The sequence below is a fragment of the Oculina patagonica genome, chromosome 4, assembly GCF_052425735.1.
Source record: "Oculina patagonica isolate OP01 chromosome 4, crgOcupat, whole genome shotgun sequence".
Classification (NCBI taxonomy): domain Eukaryota; kingdom Metazoa; phylum Cnidaria; class Anthozoa; order Scleractinia; family Oculinidae; genus Oculina; species Oculina patagonica.
Window position 1 is genome coordinate 3,267,202 of NC_135761.1, and position 25,304 is coordinate 3,292,505.

The 25,304-nt window shown below is 37.4% G+C and overlaps 1 protein-coding gene across 1 annotated transcript in view; it reads left to right on the forward strand.

The window, feature by feature from the left end:
• LOC144651239 (vacuolar protein sorting-associated protein 4B-like) overlaps positions 1-25,304 on the forward strand; it is a 30,332-nt gene that overhangs the window by 424 nt on the left and 4,604 nt on the right. The window contains exons 3-10 of the mRNA XM_078511170.1: positions 899-1,049; positions 2,441-2,520; positions 5,000-5,119; positions 6,344-6,381; positions 20,205-20,323; positions 22,909-23,057; positions 24,025-24,106; positions 24,800-24,931. Coding sequence (XP_078367296.1) covers positions 899-1,049; positions 2,441-2,520; positions 5,000-5,119; positions 6,344-6,381; positions 20,205-20,323; positions 22,909-23,057; positions 24,025-24,106; positions 24,800-24,931 — 871 coding nt within the window. The remainder of the gene's footprint in view (positions 1-898; positions 1,050-2,440; positions 2,521-4,999; positions 5,120-6,343; positions 6,382-20,204; positions 20,324-22,908; positions 23,058-24,024; positions 24,107-24,799; positions 24,932-25,304) is intronic.

Consider the following 25,304-nt stretch of genomic DNA (forward strand, 5'->3'; position numbering starts at 1 on the left):
CTAGTTAGTTCTGTATTTGTTTTTCGTTTTATTGAAGCTCCTTTGTAGTTCATCTGCTGTACGTGAGATTTATCCGTTGTCATTGTACATGTGAACTTTTGTTCTTTGGTAACGATCGTGTCATCAAAAGACGTTCATTGTAAAATTAAACTCGTCATTTCCCTAAAAAAATTTGTGCACCTAAATTTAATTCGTTTACCCAGGCTTTTGCTTAAAATTCTACCTCATCATTGTAACCTTACTTTACAAATTCGTCTATTTGATTCTGCATTTTTAAGGTTAGCTTAATGAGAGCTTGTTTTAGTCATTAAAGTCATGAAAAATATGAAAACTTGCTCACTTTAATCAAATGTTCCCAGTGGAATCCCTGTATGGAATGTTACTGATTTTCAGTGACAGCAGTATATTATTTAAGGTCATTCCCTTTATTGCATTCCACATCCTTACTGCGCAGAATTTTTCGTGTAATAAGCACACATGCCTAGGTGAAGGGTTTCATTGTCGTCATCACTCTTAATCCCAGTAGGAAGAGGGTTGAGTTGAGTACAGGCTGAAAATCCACTCGTTTAGTTACATCAGTGGTTAAGGTTTCACTCTCTGCACTAAGGGATGCTCTAAGGGTAAGTTGGAGCACCACAAAAGAAAAAGAATCATACCCAAAAACAGCTTTTATTAAGGTGATTCCAGTGAATTGCATTGCACATCCTTGCTTCACATAATTTTTTGCGCCATTTAGTGCGTATAGTTGCTTAAGTAGCCCTATTATTCCATTAATTTTGCTTTTTCTCAGCAAATTTTGACATACTTTTATTAACATGCCTGTTGAAACGCAGGGACTTGCTCAATTCTGGGACATGACATTCCTAACTGACACATAACTTTTGTTTCACCACTTCAGATGAAGCCCATGGAGAGAAATCCAAGGAGAGTATTAGACAGAAATGCGTCCAGTACCTTGAAAGAGCTGAAAAGCTAAAGCAGTATGTTAAAGGAAAAAACAAAAAGAAGCCTGTTGCATCTTCTGGAGGAGGAAAGGAGAGCAGTAAAGGGTTAGTAAGTCAGTCTGCCTGTGTTAGATTAACCTGAGATCATGCCCTCCCTCCCTACTTTATCACTCCGGGGAAGGAGGGCATGATACATTTACTTGTCGGATCATATGGAAAAAAAAACGAATTCCGGTTTTTCTTCTGATTGGTCGAGAAACAATACTTAATGAGACACTGTGGACTGATTGGCTGTCGTATTTCAACGAGACTTCCAGTCAGAAGTTAGTGGTAATGGCCTACGGTGAGACGTGTTTACATACATGTATGTGTTTACTGCGAGGATGAGTTCTCTTTTACATTAGTTGAAGCCCTGACAAATTTCATATGTAATTCTCTGAAGGAAGAACAGATAGAGTGAGCGACAATGCGTAATTTGGTTCCGTGAAGATATTTTGGCAGTTCTTCCAATGCGTTTCGGGAAAAGTTTAATTTACCAAACAATATTAGCTAATATTCCAGAGGTGTTGGAATGTTTACAAAAGCGACACAATGTTATCTGCCGTGAAACAGCTCTTGTCAGTGAATTCCTTGTTTTTTTCTAGCTGAAAGGGACAGCATCTACAGCTGACAAATATATGTTCGCGAGCGCCATCTCACCCTTCAACTAAAAGCATTTTTATTTCAGCACGGCGAAGTTTTAATAATATTACTGGCTGTACATGTACAATTATTCTGCAGATGTTTTTCATGCCTCGTGGAAATCCACGTCTCGAATTTGCCGCCAACTACAAAGAGTGGTTTGACAGTTCGACGACACCGTAGTTTATTCAAATTAGGGGGTGGTTGGCGGCTGGTTAAATAAATGTATCAGGCCTTCTTTTTTCCCTCTCCCTTTCGAAAAGAGAAAAAAAGAACGCCTGATTGCAGGTTAGTGTTAGATTGACATTGGATTTCACCTGATAATGTCATTGCATTTTCAACTAAACAGTTAACGAGAATAAGAATAGTCACCAACCACATGTAGGAGGAGATACATATGTAATAAACTATTCTCACTCGAAATTGACATCAAAGGAATTTTTTGCAGCCAAAAATTCAGTTTTAATAATCAAAATAGGCTGTCGATTGTGACAACCAGAGATGCCTGTCATCTGATCTCAATTTCATAACTGTATGTGAAACACCATGAGATCATCATGGGATATATGTGTGCTATATAAGTATGTGTACCTTCATTCATTCATCTGTCTGTTTTGAGCCCTGCTGAAACAGTAAATTTGTTGAAAGCACAGGCTGAAACGTTTAATTTAGGAGGGGCATTTTAAAGCCCTTCACAGAATTCAAAAGCACCCAATTTCAAATTCAATTTATTAGTATTTCTGTCAGCTGCAATGCAAAAACTGAACTGTGATCTGTGAAGCCGATCCTAACAGTGATATTTATTTTTGTGTTAGTGGTAAGGATGGTAAAGAGGACAGCAGTGGTGACGAGGATGATGATGCAGAAACAAAAAAACTCAGAGGACAGTTAAACAGTGAGTGACAGAAGGGTTTGTCAGAGTTTTAAAGGACTATGTCACATGGATTTTGCAGTTTTTGGTCTAAACTGTTCTGAAATAAGTGGAAGGCAACTCTACCCGTGAAAAACATTGTCTTTAAACATTAAATGGGAGATATAACCTTTATTTGGGAATAGAAATCAAACTTTGGCTATAAGTATAAATTTTTTGAAGGCGCACGGAAATAACTTAATGTTGGCTAATGTTTTCAAATTGCAATACATTTCCATCCGAGCCATCCGCAGCCAAACATGCCTTTAAACAGTTTTAGTGCTCTTAAATAGCAATTGTTAGACCGTTATTTTTAGGTTTCCTACGACACAAATATAAATTTGGGCTGTTCAATATATCTGTTAAAATCTGTGACATAGTCCCTTTAACATGCAAGGACACCAAAAGCTTTACATATTACCCTAGGAGTTAATTTTACCTTGAAGTCCATTTTTGGGGGGGGTAGCCTGTGTACAGCCGTCCCGCTCCCCTCAAAAAAAAATCGGGGAGGGAACGTCTGTGTTTTGGCAACGTTAATCGTGTTCCAGTATCCTGCTGTTATCGATTTAAATTTCACATAAATTATTATATCGGATATCCGGATGACCGAATTTGAATCATGCGGTTCCAAATATAACACAACAAACACGGGAGATAAAACTTCATCGAGCTCAAGAAACAAAGCACTAGATCAAAAAAATGCCAGAAGCATAACGTTTACAGCACAAAATCTAATAACCAACAGTTCTTCGTTCTCGAAGTAAAGCTACAACAGAACTTTTCGGCAAAGCCAGACACTGTCATTCATACAATACATTGCGCAACAGTATCAGTTAGCGGCCGGGCCTGGAATCACAATTATTAAATCCAAGAAGTCGTTCGCCTTAAATGGAAATGAGCCAAAACAAACCGCACTGACGAGAGATGTGGCAAATTTTAGAGCGTTCAGACTACAGCGCAGAAATTTTCGAGACCACGGTCTTCACCAAACTGCGGCTCTTTCCAACTTGTCCTGGTTTAAATAATACTGCCTATCATTTATTATTGTGCCCTTCAGAAACAAGTGAAACGCAAAAGGCTGTTAAGTTTGAATGCTCGCCGCACGCTGAATTAATTTGGAATGCCACAAGCTATCGCCCGCATAAATTAAAGACAATTATGAATGGTTTTTGTGTAAGGGCCAATCAGATCGTTTTCCACACATTCCGGGAAAACCACCCGCCGCGGAACACAATTAACGTTGCCAAAACACAGACGTTCTCTCCCCGATTTTTTGAGGGGAGCGGGACGGCTGTACACAGGCTTTTTTTTAGGGGGGGAGGGGGGCTTGTTGAAAAAGGTCTGAGCAGTTAGTTCAGATCTTTCAAAAGTTTGTCTGTTTATTCGCTGTTTTCACCGTTCCCATAATACATCTTGTTTACCCCCCAAAATTTTTGCATACGCCTTGTTTTCTATTTCTCTTGGGATTTACAATGACGAACAATTGTCCCAAGAGAAATTGAAAATAATGCTTATGCAAAAATTTTGGGGGGTAAACAAGATGTACTATGGGATCGTGAAAAAAGTGAATTTGATGTTTTGATTTACCATCTTAGGAAGAATAATGGGAGGGGGTCTTTTACTAGAACACATTTTTGAGGGACCAGTCTATTTGCCAATTTGAGAAGGGACAAAACTAGCACAGACGTTTGCAATCTTTAATGCTATTACCAATATTGTTTATTGCAATGATACATTTTAATTAATAAGATTTGGGTTTCCACCAAAGTATAAAACATGGGGCATCATTAAAGTTTTGCACACATATAAAATTTGTATAAAGAAGGCAAAGCCTGGTTCCTTTCCCTGTTACACCACTAGTGCTAATCCGTTGTAGGGTTACCTCCAGCATTTAAAGGGATTGTGTCACGGCTGAGTTAAGATTTTTTCATTGAGTTTTGCCAAATACTCACTATGAAACTTAATGTTTGCAAAGACATTTCTTCTATGGATCTAAATGACTTAACCATAGCTTCATTACAACTAAGTTATAAGCCAACAAGATTAACTTTGAAAACTGTTCAGCCTATCTACAGTATTATTTTCAAAAACCTATATCCCAATCCATTTCAATCTTCTTCACTTTTGGCCATCCGAACGTTCTTTTGTATTTACTGTGTTATTGAAATATTCCTTCACTGTTTTAAGCAGTTATTTTTACATTTCACCGAATTTGGTGGGGGGGGGGGGGGTTTCTTTGCCTAAATTTGGATAAAATCCTTGTCACTGCTCCTTTAATTCCTGGGTGGAGAGACATACTTTGAGAGTTAAGTCTCTTGCCCAGGAAGACAATGCAGTGATCCTGGCCAGGGCTCTAAACCACCTGGTCCAGTATCCAACACACTAGCCATTAGGCCACCATGCCTCTAAACTAGAGCTTATTTGTTGTTAAGCTCATTATAGCCTTGTTTTGTTTTGAACTCAGGTGCCATTGTAATGGAGAAACCCAATGTTCAGTGGTCAGATGTTGCTGGGTTAGACTCAGCCAAGGAAGCTTTAAAGGAGGCTGTCATTCTACCAATTAAATTCCCACACTTATTCACAGGTATGACACAACTAAATGTTTTGTAAAATATTTGAGAAGTTTTCAGTTCTAAAGAAATGCTGCACAAAGTTGGATTGCTTAAATTTACAAAATGCTCTTTATCAGGAACACAAAGCCGAAGCCTAACACACAATCAGATTTCGTCCGTGCTAAACTGTTTAAGGTCATTGCCCTGTATTGCATTGCGCATCCTTACTGCGCAGAATTTTACGTGTAATAAGCGTGCGCGAGCGCACGCACATAAACAAAATGGCGGCTTTTTTCTATGCGGCTTAGTCCGCGAGTAAAGTAAATTGTCCCTTTCTCCTAAACCTTTCTCCTTTCTCCTTTTTTCTCATATTCTGGGTGTAGGGATCAAATTCTTTCTGTAAAATAAAAACAGATCAGTTCCTATGTTTGAAAAATAAATTATCGCTAAAAAAGTGTACTTTGCCAGTACTCGCAGAGGAATTATAAAGGAATTATATGGAATATACATGGTCTTCCTGCTCCTAAACGAACCTGGTGCCCCCCCCCCCCCCCTTTTTCATTTCAAAATTTAAGTTCCCTTAAAGTAATAAACCAGTAGGCGAAGTTTGGTTAAAAAATTGTGTTCAGTTCTATTTCAGGGTAATGACCTTAAATATATATTAAAAATGACTATCAATGCTAATAAATTATCACACCCTAAATATTTTCACTCCTTTCTCCAATCACTGTATAAGCCTCAACTCTGTATTCTAATTTAACTTGATAGTGATGACATGGAGCCATCGAAACGCCTTTCCATTTTCTCATCGCTAATTTTTCTTCTCAAATGTGACTCAACTGCTGGTTAAATTGGTCAGTACAACTACTGGTTAAATTTTCTACAAAAACAAAATTCTTATTTCTAATTGGCTTCAGACTTAAGCCGGCGACACACTTGGCGATTTTATTCACGATCGTGGCGATTGGCGAAAATCGCCAAGTGTGCCCAGTGCAGCGATTTGTTTTTTCGCTGATTGCAGCAAATTCCATTGCAGCGACCGGCATTTAAAATCGCCGATCGCTGGCTTTACATGATGTTTACCATTTCATCAGTCAGTTATTGCTTCACAATCAAATATATAACATTGGATGAAATGGAATATATAATATCGAGCACTGTAATACGGAAAATCGAAAAACACATACTTCCTAATATCACGTTCATATTTTTTTGCATTGTTTGAAAGATATTGATAAACCTGTTTTGTATTTTAGGGGACCGAAAACCTTGGAGTGGAATTTTACTTTATGGGGTAAGAATCAATTCTACAAATTGTCAGCTGGCCTTAAATACTTAACCCCAGCAAGAGTAAATGACATCTAAATTTGACATTATTTTAACAAACAAGTTATATCCACCCCTCCCTAAAAGAAGGTTAATTTTAATAAAAATGCAATATGCCCAACATTACTACTGTATACTTGTGCTAAGCATCAGAAGGCGATACTCATATTTGACACTTGTATATTTAAGAACGGCCGTCTATAAGGAGCGAGATCTTTCCGTCAGCGACCCGTTTGGCTAATCGCTCATATTTGGCCCAAAGATACCCTTTGGTAAGACATTTGTAAAAATCATATTTAAAAGTTCCAGCGATTTTTTATTTTTCAGAAAATTACAAAAATTGGAAAACGGGGTCAAAGTGCGGTTTTCCTTTCAAATGAATGCCCAAAATAAGTTGCGAGAACGAAGTCCCGGCAAAGTCTCAAAAAAACTTCAATTGCCGTCAAACTTCACAAAAAAGTGGAACAAACATTACTTTACATTCTTCAACTATTAAAATTTAGAAATACGTTGATAATATGATTTTGCGAGCCATTTTATAAACGCTCTGACGAGCACCCAAAATGGCGGCGAAATATAGGCCATTTTCAACAGCATAAAAATACCCCTGGTACCTAATTTTTCGAAAATTTGAATTTATAGCCTCAAAGTATAATCATTAAACATTCACCATGCCAAGTTTCAAGGTTGAACACGAAACGCTTCCTGCTGAGAAAATTAAAGATGTCTGGTGTATGTTCAGCTCAAATGACACAAGATTTACGGAGGTTGTCACTTTCAATTTGCCGATTAAATTCTAAAATCAATTTTAACACCATCGATTTGTATTTTAGACCGTAAAAGAAATCCACTTGTATCTAAACAACATGTTTAGAGGTCTTAGAAGGCGGTACAAGTCATTTCAGCCGTAAATTTATAAATCTAGAGTCGTTATTTGTAGCGGCTTAATGCATTCTCGTCCCCAGAGGCCGCGATCCTTCTGGTCAGCACCCGGGATCGAGACCTCTGGCCGGCTCCAATTTCAAGTCCGCGAATCGCGGACTTCCGGTCCTTCTGCGCAAGCTCAGACAGTTTTCAAAATGGCGGACCAAAAAGAAAAGAATTATGAAGCTTTGAAGGTCTTTGAAGCACCTAGCGGTCAAGAGCAAAGATGTGTTAGCGATGGCAAATCGTTGATTTATCAACTTCTTCCTCCGGTACTGAATTTATGGAAGATCGTCCGCGAGAAAGTCTACTGTGGCAGTTATTTTACCGTTAAATGTATCGATTTGCGATCACAAAATTATCAGCACTTTGCGCAGCTTTACGTCTGCACGAGAGATGATGGCAGAGATGATGCATAATCGATGTTGTTGACTGACTACCATAAGAAAAAAAACCGCTTTTAAGCAAAAGGTACGAGGGATTGTTGTGGATGAAGTTTATCTCGCAATCGATTGGTAAGCAGTTTTTATGTAGTAGGGCATTTCCACCGTTACGGACGCTACATTCAGAGTCATTTTTGAAACTTTAATCTAGCACAGGCAAAGAATAGGAAGAGGTTGTCCAATGTTACATTGATTATCATGTTTGTGCTTACTGACGCATTAATTAAGTTATAAAAGTTTTCCACTTGACTGGCCTATATGTAAAAATAAAGCAAAATACAAACCGTTACGGACGTTACGAAAAAAACAACCACATGAGCAAGAGCACTGGTATTAATGGAAAATTCCTGTGAAATGTCAGGGCTTATTGAATGAACTGCTCCAAATATTTGAAGTATAGTAGTTGTGTGAACCAAAAAGCTTCATTTCATTTAAACTCACTTTCGCAATTATACAATGCTATGTAAACTTTAACGTTACGGATGTTACAGCCAATGTTACGGACGTTACACTGTGTGATTTATTATATTATTTTGTATTGTTGGCCACATTTTTTTTAGACACAAAAGTTCAAAATGGCTTGTATTTAACATTTTATAAATCAAACTGGTTGATACTTTATGTTAAAGCTGTGAAATGTCCCAACACAGTATGAAGGACACTACATGCATTTTACATAAAGTACTCAGCCTTAAACATGACCATGCTCAAACTATTATGGTTCCACAGACATATACTGGACTCCAGTGGGTATAATCCATTCCTTCTCTAAAACACTGCTTTCTTTGAGAATTCACATATCCAAAATTGCCTTTAACTGTGGCAGAAACAGTCCAAAATCACAAGCTTCAAGAATTGTAACGTCCGTAACGTAACGTCCGTAACAAAGTTTTGTTACCATTTTTTGGAAAATGTTGCAGTTTTTCAGGGACCGCTCTTTACCAAAGTGTTTCTAAAGAATATTTAGCTTTGTGGCAGAAATATCTTTGAAATATTTTAAATGGTTGTTTCAAGAATGGAAAAAGATTGTGTAAACGTTACGGACGTTACGTAATGTCCGTAACAAAATTTACTTTGTTAATAACTTTTTTTTTAAAAAAGTTCAGGGTGAAATTTATATTTTTTATGTATTAACTCCTTTGAGGTATTTCTTCTGATATAACTGTTTGTAGACACAAATCATTTCCAAATTTTATAAAGCAAGCTAAAAAATTTGTCTCTCACATATTGTTTATTATTAAAAAATAAACACTTACTTTGGAGACCCCCCATGAATGCATTGCTATCACAAGCGAACTGAAACTTATTTTTCTATGTGCTATAACTTGTCGACAATATAGTACAGGGTTTGATTTTATGTCCAATCACTTTTTAAAAATCTGGATTTTTCACATTCTCACATGGAATTGCCTAGTAATTTTATTGTTTTTAAAATCTGTAAGCTTACTTTAGCTAGGTGTTTTCTCCAGTCGATTGAGAGTGAACCACAGAAAGTTAAACGGCTAAATAAAATGCAGAAAATGTTATTGTATGCGTCTTTTGTCTTTATTATCCATTCCAGCATAATTATGTCAAGGATTCAGCTGATAAATGTGTGATTCCAGGAAAAAACATTTCTGCAAGGAATTATATAAATTTATCATAGGAAGCTAGAGTGAATATTCCATGGATATTTTTTCCCAGCTAGATTTTACTTGGACTACTTGGACAACTGGGAAGCCCCTCTTTCAGGAATATGTAGCCTGGCCCATAACTTCTAACTTCCAAGTTTGAAGTTGTGAGATATTTAGGAAGTTTAATTCAAAGTGGCAAATTCATGCAAATTGTTGGGCATGGTTATTATTAAATGGCATTGACTCGCCAATCAAACTTGAAAAAAAATTCAGTAGGTTTGATTATAAAATTCAGTCCCACCAATTATATGTTATGTGCCAGGTATCAATATGTTTTGCACTCCTATTTTGTTACACATAATGTGCATGCTGGCAATTTTAGTCTACACACAGAGATCATTTATTTTCCCCAGTATACTATATGTACCGTATTTATTCGGCTATAAGCCGAGTGATTTTTTCACCAAATCTTACAGAAAACTGGTCAAAACCCAACCAAATTGGGGGTTCGGCTTATAGCCGAGTATTTCCGCCGAAAAAAAATTCCATGGTACTAGAAAAGAGTTGAATTTGAATAAATTATTCATCTATAAGCCGAGCGATCATCGATAAAGAAAATTAACAAGCATTTGTAATTAATTCTTGTTCATTACCTTTTATTTAAGTGGCGGCTCCTAAAAAGCCATTTGGTTTAGTGAAGAAACGTTAAGAATGAAGTTTTTATTCGTCTTTTCTTCGCTATTTACTAGTAGGCTGGAACTGCGGTCGTCCATCGGCTCGCTCTGGAATAGAGTTTCCCTAATGGTCGCGGGTCGCGGGTCGCGGGTTTCAAGTCGCGTGTCGCGGGTTTTAAATAAGTCGCGGGTTTTGAAAAAGTCGCGGGTTTTGAAAAAAGTCGCGTGTTTTTAAAAAGTTGCGAGTTTTCGATAGAAACTATTTATTTCTCAGTAAAATTCATTCAAACAAATTTAAACTCGTTTTCTTGGGAACTACGTTACAAAGTAGCCAATTACTTTGCGGGTTAAACAATCAAATTACGAACTTCGGAACAAACTCCCCAACTTTGGTTCGGCTGAACTTCCCAAGTTTGCAAGTTGAGGAGGAACAAGACATGTTGCTCGAAAGTCATGGTCATGTCGGAAATTCAGGTGAAGAAAACATGACAGCAGCGGTAATGTTCCAGCGATTCCAGTGGCTAGATATTTTGTTGAAGTTGAAGAGCCTGACGTCGTTTCGCATGAGCGATCTGCCGATAAATAAATTATACGTCGGCTGAAATTTGGTCAAATTTAGCTTTTTATATACAGCAAATACATCTTTAAAATTTTTGTGTGGCTTTAACTTCAATGTCAAGTCTTCTGCGTTTGTAAACCGAATGAAACTGGACGGCTTTACCGATCTTCACGTGAAATTAATTTTATACAAATGCGAAAGAGTCAGACAATTTAAATTAAAAGTCGCGACACGTTTACGGCTCAGTTCTATTTTTAGTGCAGAATGCACTATTGTGATGGTTTGGTGGGTTGGCGTTTGCTAAACCCCTAAACCACTAAACCACTAAACCACTAAACCACTAAGCCACTAAACCGCTAACGCGGTGTAAACTTTTAATCACCAATTAATTAATTAATATCAATTAATTAATTATTTCTGTAAAGGGGGGAGGGGATGGAGAGCACCTGACCGTGTGCCCTTGGTAAATCGGGGAGTCCATTACGATACTTACAATTGAAGAACTCAAGGTATATATTTGTTTCAGAAAGCACTATGCTCTCCTTGTGGTACAATTCTTTCTGGAAAAAATACTTTGTGCTAAACGCATGCGCAGATCAGTCTTCATCACGAACATTGCGTTTTTCTTCTGCAGAAGGATTCGTGTAGACTCCGTGGCCCCAAGTTAAAACCACAAATTAATTGAATTAGACAGTAAGGCGTCATAGCAGATCATGTGAAATATTTCTTGATATGGCAATGCTGTTTTCTTAGAAAAGGTGATCTAGCATCTCATAATTAATTGATAACCTGATAACATCTGTGTTATAATCAATGTCGCCTTCTTTGCAGAAAATAAATCACGTTACCATAAACATCATGTTACATCCGTTTTTGACAAAAACAAAAGTATGTTACATGTTTTTGACAAAAACAAAAGTATCTCGTTTGCTGTTTCAATAACAAACTGAAATTCAAGCTATCGAAAATTAAAATAACAGTGACGTGTTTAGAAATTTTGTATTAAAGCCTAACGTGGTGTGCTTTTCAATGCGGTTGAATTCCTGTAGAATCCGTGGCGTTAATTTAATTAGACTTAAAAGGCATCACAGCGATCTGCGAGAAAAAAACAACAATATCATGTTACATCCGTCACTTCCTTTCCTTTTATTTGTTCTCCATCGGTTGAACTAACCTCCGTTTTATTTTGTAAAACCTCTGCCGCTTTAGTGTTTGAACATGCTTTCGTGACGGTTCCGACATTTCTTGAAAGAAATCTTCACACTACGTGCTTCTCGGCTTCATGCTTGAGTGAGCGTGTGACGTGTTCACAGCGCTTTCGTAAATCGTAATTAGGTATGCAAAAACTTGCACCGGGATTTTCGGCGTGAACACCTGATAACCAGGAAACAAATATCCTAGCTGTACTGCGTTTTAAAAACCCTTTCGAAAAAGATGTTTTTTGATTAGATTTGTTCTTTAGTTTTGAGAATCGTCTTTCGTGCAGTTTAAACCGTAACTTAATTAAATTAAACAAATGTCATCGATGTCGCCGTAAAACAAACAAAAAACAAGAGTTTCATGTTACGGCATTTTCAAGGAAAACAAAAGTATTTTGTTACAAACGAACGAAAGTGTCGTGTTACGTTTGCAAAGATTAACGTAAGGAACACCTAGGAAAGAATACAAGTAGCCTGTGAACAGTTTTTCCGAAAGTAAAGTAAAGCAAATAAACACGAACATATATAAAACATCATACTTTCAATTGTTCCATATTGCATTCTGCACTTACCAAATCATCGAGATTTTTGTACATTTGGCATTAACTAGAAAGAGCTATTGGACACTCACAACAACAGGTCATGTTAAATGTTAAATTCTGGCCTTCAGTGATCAGTATCTGCACGTGCACTTCGTCAGAGTTTATGACAACGCGGAATTTCTGCCGGATGTATTTCAGCGTAGTCTTAAAAAAACTTACATGTATTTTGAGGTCCGGAGACTGTCTTTAAGGCTAAATCAACAATGTCGTCTGTCGAAGTCAGGATATAGGAATGATTTTTTCGACAATAAGGTTTTTAGGGATTAATTTAATACGACTTATCGAAAGAAATGAAAATTCATTTATTTCATGCAAAAAATGAAAGAATGAATATGAATATCATTCTGGTTAAAAGAAGACGTGACTATTATTCGGATCATAACAATTGAGGAACTGATAAATTCGTATATTCTATTTGTCTCAGAACTACTTTTGTGACGTCAAATCTCTGCTAAACGTTTGTTTTACCCACATACTGAGAGACTGGCTCAAATTTCTAGTTAGTGCAGAATGCACTATTGTGATGGTTTGGTGGGTTGGCGTCTGCTAAACCCCTAAACCACTAAACCGCTAACGCGGTGTAAACTTTTAATCACCAATTAATTAATTAGTATCAATTAATTAATTATTCCTTGTGGAGGGGGTGGGGGTGGGGAGCACCTGACCGTACCCCTAAGTAAAACCCGGAGCATATCTTCGTTACTTTCATATGAAGATCTCAAACGTATTTATTTGTTTCAGAAAACCCTTTGCTCTCCTTGTGGTACTACTCAACGTAATTTACACCAAACGCATGCGCAGATTAGTCTACGTTGTTTTCTGGAACTATCATGAACATCGCTTGTATTGCGTGTTTGCGGTAGGCTTCCTGCAGACTTCTTGGCGCCAAGTAAAAACCGCAAATTAATTAAATTAGATTTTGAGACTTTCACATCGCTTTCGTAATTAGGTATGCAAAAACTTGCACCGGGATTTTCGGCGTGAACACCTGATAACCAGGAAACAAATATCCTAGCTGTACTGCGTTTTAAAAAACCTGTCGAAAAATATGTTTTTTGATTAGATTTGTTTCTTTAGTTTTTGAGAATCGTCTTTCGTGCAGTCTAAACCGTAACTTAATTAAATTAAACAAATGTCATCGATGCCGCCGTAAAACAAACAAAAAACAAAAGTTTCATGTTATCGCATTTTCAAAGGAAGACAAAAGTATTTTGTTACAAACGAACAAAAGTGTCGTGTTACGTTTGCAAAGATTAGCGTAAGGAACACCTGGGAAAGAATACAAGTAGCCTGTGAACAGTTTTTCCGAAAGTAAAATAAAGCAAATAAACACGAACATATATAAAACATCATACTTTCAATTGTTCCATATTGCATTCTGCACTTACCAAATCATCGAGATTTTTATGGTACGTGTTTTCTTCCGATGGTTTAGCGAAGCAAAACCATTTCTGTCAACATAACTACGCAAGGGTTTTTAAAATCTGCGCCAGTTAAAAATATTTTAAAGAGTTTTTGCCACAGAATACTAGTAAAATATATTTATCAACCGTACGCGTTCAATCGCGAATACTTTGGTTCAACTTCATGATCGCTCGCGCGCAACGTTGTTTTCAAACTTAAAAGCTTGATTGCAAATCATGCAATGTTTGATACCCAATTTGAACATGTTTTTTTTTTCAGGACGTGATGCAACGGACGGTATATGTAATCCTTATACTTACTGTGGGTCAGAACGTTGATACCGACGCCGTGCTTGTTCAAACAACTATTTTGAAACTCGAGCAGCTAGAATCGCTGAAATATTTCTGCCACCACTTTGTAACGTGTCTCGTTCCTCCTCAACTTGCAAACTTGGGAAGTTCAGAAGTTCAGTCGGCAAAAGTTTGGGAAGTTTGTTCCGAAGTTCGCAATTTGATTGTCTAACTCGCAACGTTACTTCGTAACGTAGTTTCTAAGAAAACGCGATCATTTTAAAACCGGCGTCTTTGCAACCGGTTTAAATTTGTTTGAATGAATTCTACTGAGAAATAAATGCATTCTATTGAAAACTCGCAACTTTTTAACAACACGCGACTTTTTTTCAAAACCCGCGACTTTTTCAAAACCCGCGACTTATTTAAAACCCGCGACACGCGACTTGAAACCCGCGACCCGCGACCCGCGACCATTAGGGAAACTCTCTGGAATATTATTTTGTCGGCGTGCGTGATCGTCTTTTGAACGGTCGAGATCATTCGAAATCTCGCATGTATTAAACAATTTCCTTGCAATCTCTTCCACAAGCAAATTTCTGCCTGAGACTGTTTCTTTTCCTTCAGCTTTTTAAAAGTTTTATGCAGAATCACCGCTAACGTGACACTTCAAGAGAAGAAAGAAAGAATCGATTGTTTTGACTTGCTTTGGCGACGTCAGAAACTGACCAATCAGAAGCGGCTGTTCTCACGCGTTTGGCAAACATTGTAACACGATCTATCAGAAAGCGACTGGCTGGATGTAATATTTTTGTTCAAAACTACAAATTTTTAATACCACGACTTCTCTGCTAAAAGAAACCACTTCAGAAAAGCTTGATTGGATTCAGAATATTCGACAAATACCGGCAACAGCACGGCGTTTCGTGTTGACAACATCTAAAGTTCATCCGCTTGATCTGCTCGCTGGCGACTTGCGAAATATTTTGCAACGAACTGAACAGTATTCATCCCGTATTCTCTGGCGATTTTGCAGTTGTTTTGAACGGTCTCTACCACAGCAACAACTTTCATCGGAAGGTTTAGTTGTTTGAAAACTAGTAGCTTTTGGTGTGATGATCGATAACCACTTAATTCTTCAGAAGAATGCGTGATTGTTTGAGATGGGATTCTAAACTCAGGGTAATTTTGAATTTGAATTGTTTGTCACACGTATGTACGGTTCTAAATAAATTCACCTTTTATGAGTCATTTCTTTTGTTGTTTTTTCAATTGCATACCTGTAGTTGTGATTTAACAAATATGTTGATTTGCTGCACGTGGATTGTTTTGTAGTTTGAAGGAAAAACTGGGTCTCGGCTTATAGCCGAGTGTTTTGGGTTTATTTTTTGTCAGACTCGAACTGGTTCTGAAAACCGAAAGTTTAGGGTCTCGGCTTGTAGCCGAGGTCGGCTTATAGCCGAATAAATACGGTACATCCCATCATCCATATATTCCTCTAATCGTTATTATATCAATGGGCTTGTTTATGTCAGTTTTGTTGTTTGAAATAAGACCAATTTTAGGTCAGCATATTCCAAGCTTGAAATGGTTCCCTCACAAGTATCTTTCTCGACACTTCACTGCTTGGTTTAGCTACTGCTAGAAAGGCAATGTAGAAAAAAATCGAAAAATAACTGGGCATGATTGCCATAGAAACTAACAAAACGCCTGGAAAAGGCTAGTCCCCCTTTATTTAGCCTCTTCAAGGTCTACAAAAATAGAATCAAACATTTATTATTAAATGTGGAAAGAAAACACTTAACAAAAAGATATGTATACATTTATAAACTGGACTCTGTTCTTAAATTAATTAATCAATGTACACTACATTGACAAGAAAGTGATCAATTTGGGGCTCACACTATACAAAGCTATACTGAACTAAACTTTAATTCCCTCACAGCTTTTTACAAAAAAATTAACTGTGGCCTCTGCTTGTTAATATAATGGTCCTGTAAACAAGAAGTAGCTTCATGTATACAGTGTGAGCTGTGGTTACTCCTTCAGGCATCCACCATACAAACTCATGAAAATTATGAAAGCAGGTAAACGATATGCTTGGAGTGTGGGACTTGTAAAACAGTGGAGCTGCAGTTACTCTCCATGCAGAGCAATGTTGATAACTTTCAGTTCTTAAATTTAGTACACGATTCAGGATTTCACAGATCAAAATTGAAAGGAGATTTCTTCACATATTTTTGGAGGCAATTTTCAAGAGGGACTGCTGAAGCATATTCACTCCTGCTCTTACTTGTATGGCTACAGCTGGTATAATAGTCCATTGTACAGTTGCATGCCAAGTGACCTGGCCTTTGAATGGTAGTGAGGCTGGAGGTGACCTTGCATTGATACAAACCTCTGCTTTTTCATGTAAATGCAAACTTGCTCAGAACAACTTGATTTACATGACAAAAGCAGTGAGGTCTGTATCAAAACAAGGTGACCTCCAGCCTCACTTCCATTCAAAGGCCAGGTCACTGAGCAGACAACTGTAAAATAGTATATTGTGCAAGGTGCATAGGTTGCGGTGTCTGACATTTGCGGACTGCAGACTTTCACCCTGGTTAGCCTACTTCACACTACGGTTAGCCTACTATTTACTCCGGTTAGCCTTAATAGCACTTTGGTTAGCCTGTTTATGGAAATGGTAACATGATATATTCTCTTTGTCTGCAAACTGCAAATGTCAGACACTACACAGGTTATGCTCACTGCTGGTGTAAATGATAGAGGATGTTGATTTATCTCAGTTCAGTTGGCTGCATAATTTTAGTACACAATAATTAAATTACTAGTATATGAAAGAAAAGTAAAACAAACCCTAATGTGAAAACCCTGAGTCAGGCATGTGCACTGCCAAGTACCGGGGTAATGTTAAGTGACAAGAGGATGAAAAGTGACACCCATGCAATGGACATCTCATTTATCCTTGTTTAGCTGTAAGGTATCAGCATGCCATTGTCACATGCAATTGTGTACGCGAAAATGTTTGTAGGAGGGGGGGGATGCGCTTTACATTATTTGCCGTAACTCCCTGGTCACACATTCAAGATGATTCTTTTGTAATGTCACATTAAATCAGCATACCATGAGAGCACAGGTGATCAAATAGTACAAATGGTTTTATTGATAAATCACGATCAACATTATTAAAACTGACATAAAGTTAAAACTGACATGAAGTGAAACTGAAGGTATAACATGCTCTAAAAGAAGAATAATTAAAAACATTAACTTGGACACCCAAAACTGCATGTCATTCATCTTTATTTGTCTTGTTTGCACACTTAACTTTCTTTCAATGTTAATTCTTAAAGCAGCAATGGGAGCTGAAAGTCCCCCTACATTACCACAAGATTGCAGGAATTGTGGCCAGGATGGAGGCAAGTTTTTGAAGGGAAAACTTTTTGGAGACCACAGCATGTGTCTCTGCTTGAACGGTTCATCTGTTTTGCCTCAATAAAATACTTTTTTTTTTCTCAACCTCCCCTAAAGTATGCTGAAGGTCACATGCCAATAATGTTCACAATAATTCAAAATATGCAAAATAAATCTGTTTTCAATGCTACATATATTATATGTACAAACTCCAGAGGTGATCTCAAGGGCATCTGGGGTATTAACTAACTAATAAATATACATGTGATCACTGTGTGGCTGCAGAATAAGTAAAATTTGCAAGTCCTGTGCAATGCTGGTGGCATGGATATAAAATCCACTAACATTGCAATGGCTGAGCAAAGCAAAACAATTTTAAAAACAAATTATGTAAAGGGGAGGTACAAAACTGACACACTTGCCTTTTGTCCAATCTGTCTCACACAGGTATAACAGCTAATTTGAGTTTTGAATTGTATCAACAGAAAAACAACAATAATTTATAAGGCTATTTTCATAACATTACATGGCATACCTGTGGCAGACATATCATGATCAGCTCCTTTCTCTTCTGATCAATTAACTTTGTTTTTTAATAATCTCTGTTACAGGTTTAATAATATTGTACTTTGGCTCTTAGATCTCCACTTATTTTGTTGTCATTTTAAATCACAATTGTCTTAATTATTTTATACTTAAGTTCTTAGATCTCCACTAATTCTGTTATCATCTGGCTGTAAACAAACCAGTCTGTCTGATAGTAATTTCAGCTGTTACCAAATCATGTACATAGGCCATTTAAAAGTGATAAATAAAATGTGAAGAAAAAAAAAAATCAGCTCTTTTCCACGCAGTGAATAAATCAACAATACTCGCTGCATTTAATTTCGAAGCGATTAACTTATACTGTCTGCTTATAAAATAAAAAAAATTATGAAGATATACCATTCTTTTTTCTCTCTTCCTGAATTTGGCGAAGAAGTTGAGGCCAGGCTGTCTTCTAAGGATTCGATTTGCCTTTCTTCGATCAGATTTATACTGATTCTTGCTGATCTTTCGAATGGACAGCAATCATAATAAACTCCTGAAATACTTTCTGCTTCACGCATTACAAGTTCACAGAGTTCAGCACATTCGGGAGTGAAACCAGCTTCGAAAGCAATTGCTGAGGCAGAAATGTTTTCTCAATCTAAATGATTCCTTCGTTGGTTGCTTTGGAACCAAATAAAGCCAACAGATGCGTCTTCGGGATAATATTTACGTTACAAGATCGGCAAACAGACGCTTTACAGCGAATACGCTACGTCGAAGTTCTTTCCGCCATGTTGACTAAAATTTCTCTTCCGGTCTCAATTCTATTGTTTGAGCAACGCCAATCGTAATCGGATCTGAACCGGAAGCGGCCAGAGGTCTCGATCCCGGGTGCTGACCAGAAGGATCGCGGCCTCTGGGGACGAGAATGGGCTTAATGTTACTTTGTCAACAAACGCTGCATGTTGACATTACAAACGCAAGACTATCAAAGCGTTCAAATCTAGCACAATTAGACCATAAAAGAAATCCACTTGTATGTAAACAACATGTTTAAAGGTCTTAGAAGGCGGTACAAGTCATTTTAGCCCTAAATTTATAAATCTAGAGTCGTCATTTTGTAGCGGCTTAATGTTACTTTGTCAACAAACGCTGCTTGTTGACATTACAAACGCAAGACTATCGAAGCGTTCAAATCTAGCACAATCTGGAACTTTTAAATATGATTTTTACAAATGTCTTACCAAAGGGTATCTTTGGGCCAAATATGAGCGATTAGCCAAACGGGTCGCTGACGGAAAGATCTCGCTCCTTACAGTCGGCCGTTCTTAAGTGTGAGGTACAGTGGCCAATGGTTTGTTCATCAGATTATTTTGGATTGAGCACTCCAAGCTTGAGTCCAACTGGGGTCACACATTGCGCTTCTCCACTCAAGAGTATAAAATGCGTACCCACAAGTTGTTGGTGTAACCTGGCAGAATATTGGGGAGCAACTTGCAAATAAATAAAATAAATGGTCTTATTTTAAGAGGGTGGCACTTAATAGTTGTTGTAAATGGATAAAAATATTACTGGGAAACAAGTCAACGCAACTCACTTCTCTTCAATCTGAACATCCGAATCACACGTGAAAACTGCACATGCACAGTCCTAACAGTCCGAAGAATACCTATTTATATAACTATTGTCTTGTGACTAACAAACCTGTGGCCCTTGGATTCCCGATCGAATTGGAATTTAGAAGTGTTGGTTTAGCATCTCATTTAGCCTGGCGGGCGGGGGGTAGCAATCTTCCTGGCTGCTTCATACTACAGAACCCAGAATGAAGTGCTTGGGCTTACAATGTCTGATCCATCAGGGATGAATGAATGAGTGAAAACTTTATTTTACCACAGTAAAAAATATCAGTGTTTTAGTATACAAGGAGCCATAAAAAGTGAGAGCCTTGTACTTTTTTTGGCTCCTTTCATTCCCAGGATTAAAACAGACGGGAAGGCTGCCAGGCAGGAAGGTTGTCAAAAAAATGTTGCTTGACTATATTAATAATCTTTTTTTATTTATCTGCTTCCAATCAACCAAATGGGTTTAGATAACATAAAAAAAAAATGCTTTGATTCTTTATTTTTTGTCAGCCTCCTGGTACAGGAAAATCATATCTAGCAAAGGCTGTGGCGACCGAGGCAAACAACTCCACATTTATATCTGTGTCCTCATCTGATCTGGTGTCCAAGTGGCTTGGAGAAAGTGAAAGGTGTGTTTTGAATTTATTTTTTGGGCCTGTGAGCATACCTCCCGACATTTCAACACACGTAAGGGAACACCTAATAAAGGACAGAGCATCGCACATTTTTAAACGCCTTGAGAAAATTTTGACATCATCGATCAGGCCTCTTCAAAGTTTACATGCAAGATCAAAGAAGTGCTCCACATCCGTTGGGAAAAACCAACACGTAACGCATAAGTTCATCACTTTAATTTAAAACTTTCTGTTTAATTTTTTCTCATTGTTATTGTGTTAATTATCACTATTATTATTTGTTTTGAAGTACAGTCGCCAGGTTTCAGTAAAATTTCTTCAGTATCGATCAATTCAGTAAATTTAATTGCTACCTTTAGCTTCAAGTCTTGTTTTTGTTTCCTTTTATTAAGGTTACGCAATACCTTCGCGGGTGTCCTTCAGAAAAAAATTCGCACAGGCGTTGTTTTTAAGTAAACTACCACAATCTATATATCAATAGAAAGGTAAAGGACTGTAGAATTCGAAAAAAATATCCGATGTTTGGCAGAGCCATTCTTGAGAAGTTAGAAGCCGGTAAAGAGAAAAAGACCGAGTGTCATTCCGCTGAATTAATCGGGTATCAAACACAACCACTACCGCAAAAGAGCATCAATCTCTCAAAGTGTGTCAGGCTTTTTCTTATTTCTTATTGGTTATCTTTTTATAGACCCGCAAAGTTTAAGTATCGAATAATTTGCAGACCTTGTTGCGTCCGCGGCTGTCACAAGAGAAATATTCATATTAAAAGAAATCCCGACACACTTTTGTACTACGATGCTTTGCGAATGTTCTGGCCAAATTTCGTTAGAATCCGCCAACTCTACATACCCTATTTAAAATTCATTCAAAGAGACGATATTCTCACGAAAAACGACTGCGAGTTTTCGCCATTTGAAGATTTGTAAACATGTTACGCTCTTATGTCAACAAGATATGCCGCCGACCAATGAAAATGATGTCACCCCTACCGTTCACAGTGAGCGAAACGATCTTCGCGGGAATTCAAAGGCAATAATAGTGTGACAGTCTCGTTCAATCTCCTTGTTGAACTTCAGCGTGCAAGAGAAATGGAAATATCAAGAAAAATATGCGGGGGAAAAGTACAGAAAATGAAGTAGCAACGGGTAGTTCGATTTGTTCGAAAGATCAGCTCCCGCCCGCACATCGGCCAACATTCCGCTTTTGTCTGCTTCTTAGGTCTCGGCTACGATATTTTCGCTGTCCAAGGAGTTTTCTCTATCATTGTTAACTTCTTTCAAGATCCCAATAATGTCAGTAATGAAAAACGAAGAGCGATGAACCGAATAGCGATATCTAAAATGTGAGAGAAGGAAAATTGCATGTGAACAAAAAATGCTAATGAGGTTCTCGTAATAAGAGCTCCGGGATGACGCTCTTTCGCGCAAAAAAAAGTCAACGCGCTGAGGATTATGACACCTAACCGTGTTATTAACTTTTATTTTAAAAACCTTTTTTTCGAAATAACTCGCGTGCGTTTTAAGATTTTTCTTTAATTTTTGGGGAAATGTTAGATGTATAGTAAATCTTGAGTTTAGTCCAAAAAAATTTTTTTTAAAAAAAAATAGCCCTCTGAAGGTATTGTGTAACCTTAAGAAGATATAACAGGATGCGAATGCAATCCGATAATACCGAGTTTGGAGGTTGGAAAGCGCGCAATCTTGATTATTAAGCGATCCAGAGCGTTTCATCGCACCAAATGTTATGCATGACCCCTTTCATGACAGCTCACTCGCCAATCACAAACCTTCTTATATTTACAAATGTATTAGCGTAATTTATGCATTAGGTTCGGTACATGAAAAGTTTGATGTTTGAATCGGGGTCGCTCTGTAGTCGCTCCACAGTCGATCTGACCGACTGGCCATGTCGAACTTAATTCTTGGGTTGACCCAAATTACATCTGTCAAACTAAATTGATTCAAACGTCGATCTCTTCATGTACTTAATTGCGGCTATTAGGTTCGGTACATGAGAAGTTCAACGTTTGAACCGGGCCTAACTGGCTGGTAAACTTTTAGAGCTGCCAAGGCCAGAAAAGCCAGCTGGGGTTGCATCCTGTTGTCTGCATCCCCGATTATGAATAAGTCTTACGTCTGTGAGGTGCATTTCTTAGCATTACTCTCTATCTGCAGATTGTATGTTTTTGTTACATCACTTAAAAACTTAACCATTGCTTACATTTAATTCTAGAAAAGAATGGTTCATGTTTAACAACAACAACAACAACGTTTGTTTGAACTGCAAAATTACTAGTGTAAATTATTAAACAATAAAGAAATTAAAAATACATACAGTTGCTGGTCACCCAAAATAATTAAAAAGCTAAACTAGTTGGGTGACCACCATTTATTAATAACTGAATCATTTTGTACTTGGTGCAAATTCTCCAGTTCTCCAGCAAGGTTGTTTTTGGCCAAATGGTTCATACAGGGTTAGAAATCCTCGGAATTCTTCAGACATGCCACCACACCCAAGGCTTGTCAAATTTTTATTTCTGCTGGAGACCAAACCTAATACCTGTTTGACCTGTTTTGCAGGCTTGTAAAGCAACTGTTTGAGTTAGCTCGTGACAATAAACCAGCCATTATCTTCATTGATGAAGTGGATTCTTTGTGTGGATCTAGAAGTGAAAATGAAAGTGAATCAGCCAGAAGAATTAAAACAGAGTTTCTAGTGCAAATGCAAGGTAAGTTTGGTTCATTTTGTCAACCACAGGTTTAGGAAAATATCTATCTTAGATCAACCTTTGCTATACAAAATACTATCTATCTTAGATCAACCTTTGCTATACAAAATACTAAATAAAATGAACCTAAAAATTTGTTTCTGCAATAATTGGCATTTTTGATTTCATGGTTGCCTTTACTTAAAATTAGCTCCCTTTTGGTGTACCATGTAACAAATAAAAAGTGGTCATTTTCCTTCTTTTAGAAAATAAAGCCAACAAAATGTAATTAAAAGATATGTTTACCAAGTTTCATGCAAAACCACTGCACCACCCCAGCACATGTTTTCAGACCGTGTTATATTATGAAATGTTATAAAAAGATTTGATTTTGTGCCTTCATTCTAATAAGCCCCCCTCCCCCCCCCCCCCCGCCCCTGCACCACCTGTCTTGCAGGGTATTAACATTTGATTTATTTCAAGATTAACACTAAATTAATTTCAAGATTAACTCCCGGGGGGGGGGGGGTACTCTATATATTTTTGGGTGGGGGTGTGCCGCTGGGACTTCGAAACCCTTACCCTATACTAGACCCTGTTCGGCTGATTTCGCAACCCTTTACTAGACTAAACACCGAAAATCGCTACCCTATCCCAGACTTGCCATTTTCAGAACTGTGTCACTATTTTTGTTTTAAATGGAAAACCATCTGTCAACAACGTTGTCGCGATGATTTTTTACGTTTAAGAAGGTCTCTTCCTCTTCCGAGTTTCTATTCCTATTCTGGACTTAATTCCTCATACTACTGATCAGTTTTCCGGAAAATGATCCCCTATTCTAGACCAAAACTTGCTGATTTCTATACCCTATCCCAGACTAAACTGCTTGAAAACCATACCCTTCACAGCGGCACATACCTATATAGCTTATGTATGGGAGTGCCTCCCCCGGGGATTAACTCTCGATGATTCCATTTTTTCATTTTAGGTGTTGGTGTCGATAATAAAGATGTACTTGTGTTAGGAGCCACTAACATTCCATGGACTCTTGATTCTGCCATTAGAAGAAGGTACATTGTTCATGATTTTTGTTCTGGTTATTTTACAATCGATACTTCTTTCACTCTGACAATCAAACCGCAAGTTAAATTAATGCCTGTAGTCAGGCTGTGGTGGTTCTTACTTTTCATTCTGTGGATGAAAGCTGTTGAACAGTTCATACCTGTTGTATTGCTCATTTTGCCTTACAAGGTGGTTCTAACGTTTCAGCCAGCAGATGAAATCCTTGTGTGTGACCATTTAAATGAAAACTATTAAGCAGTTGTTTTTTTTTTTTTTTTTTTTTTTTAAATTGCTCTCAATAACGAAGTATATATAATTTTTTTAAAAAATTGTAATACTTTAAGGTAATGCATGGACTCCTTTTTGTACTTTTGTTGTTGTTGTTTTTTTTTTAATCATGTAAAAGAAAAGTAACACTGTATAATCTCCAATAGTGTATGTAATTGTATGTAATGTACGTGTTTTTAAGTGTATCAATAAAGTGTGTTTATCTTCAAAAAAAAAAAAAATTAAGCAGTTGTTTGTTCTGGTGTGTTTATTTCGGCGAACAGCGTGGTTTGCTTTCTAACTTCTCAATTTTCCATTTGAGTTTTAACATTTTCTACCAAATATTGGAATCAAAATCTCCTTTCCTGGAAGAATTTGATATAAGTGAAGACTTCTGGGGATTAAACCATGAATATCTTACACTCATTCTATAGATTTGAAAAGAGGATCTACATTCCCTTGCCGGAAGCATCTGCAAGGGTGAAAATGTTTGAACTTCACATGGGCAACATCAAGCACTGTATCACATCAACACAGTTCAGAGAACTTGCAGAGAAAACTGATGGGTGAGACTGACAGTAATTTATACTGTAGTAAAGTTTCAGTTTGAGATTTTTTCCATTATCTTTCTTGTAATGTTTTTGTGTGTGTGGATAAGGCTGTAATTTAAAAAAATAACATTTCTGAACCAAATGAATGCCTCAATTACAAGTAGCTATAAGATAAGTTTCTTTGGTTAGACGCATTTTGAAGTATAATAGTTGCTCCAACATCAGAGTCCTTCAAAATTCAAACCTAATTCCCAACCACGTTCCCAGTGGTAGCCAAATGGTTGGGGCGGGGGAAGGGGGGGGGGGGGGCTTTCTGGATTGAGTGAACTGGGTTTGAGCCCTGGCTGGAGCCACTGTTTGTGTTCTTGGACAAGACAGTTTAATCTCA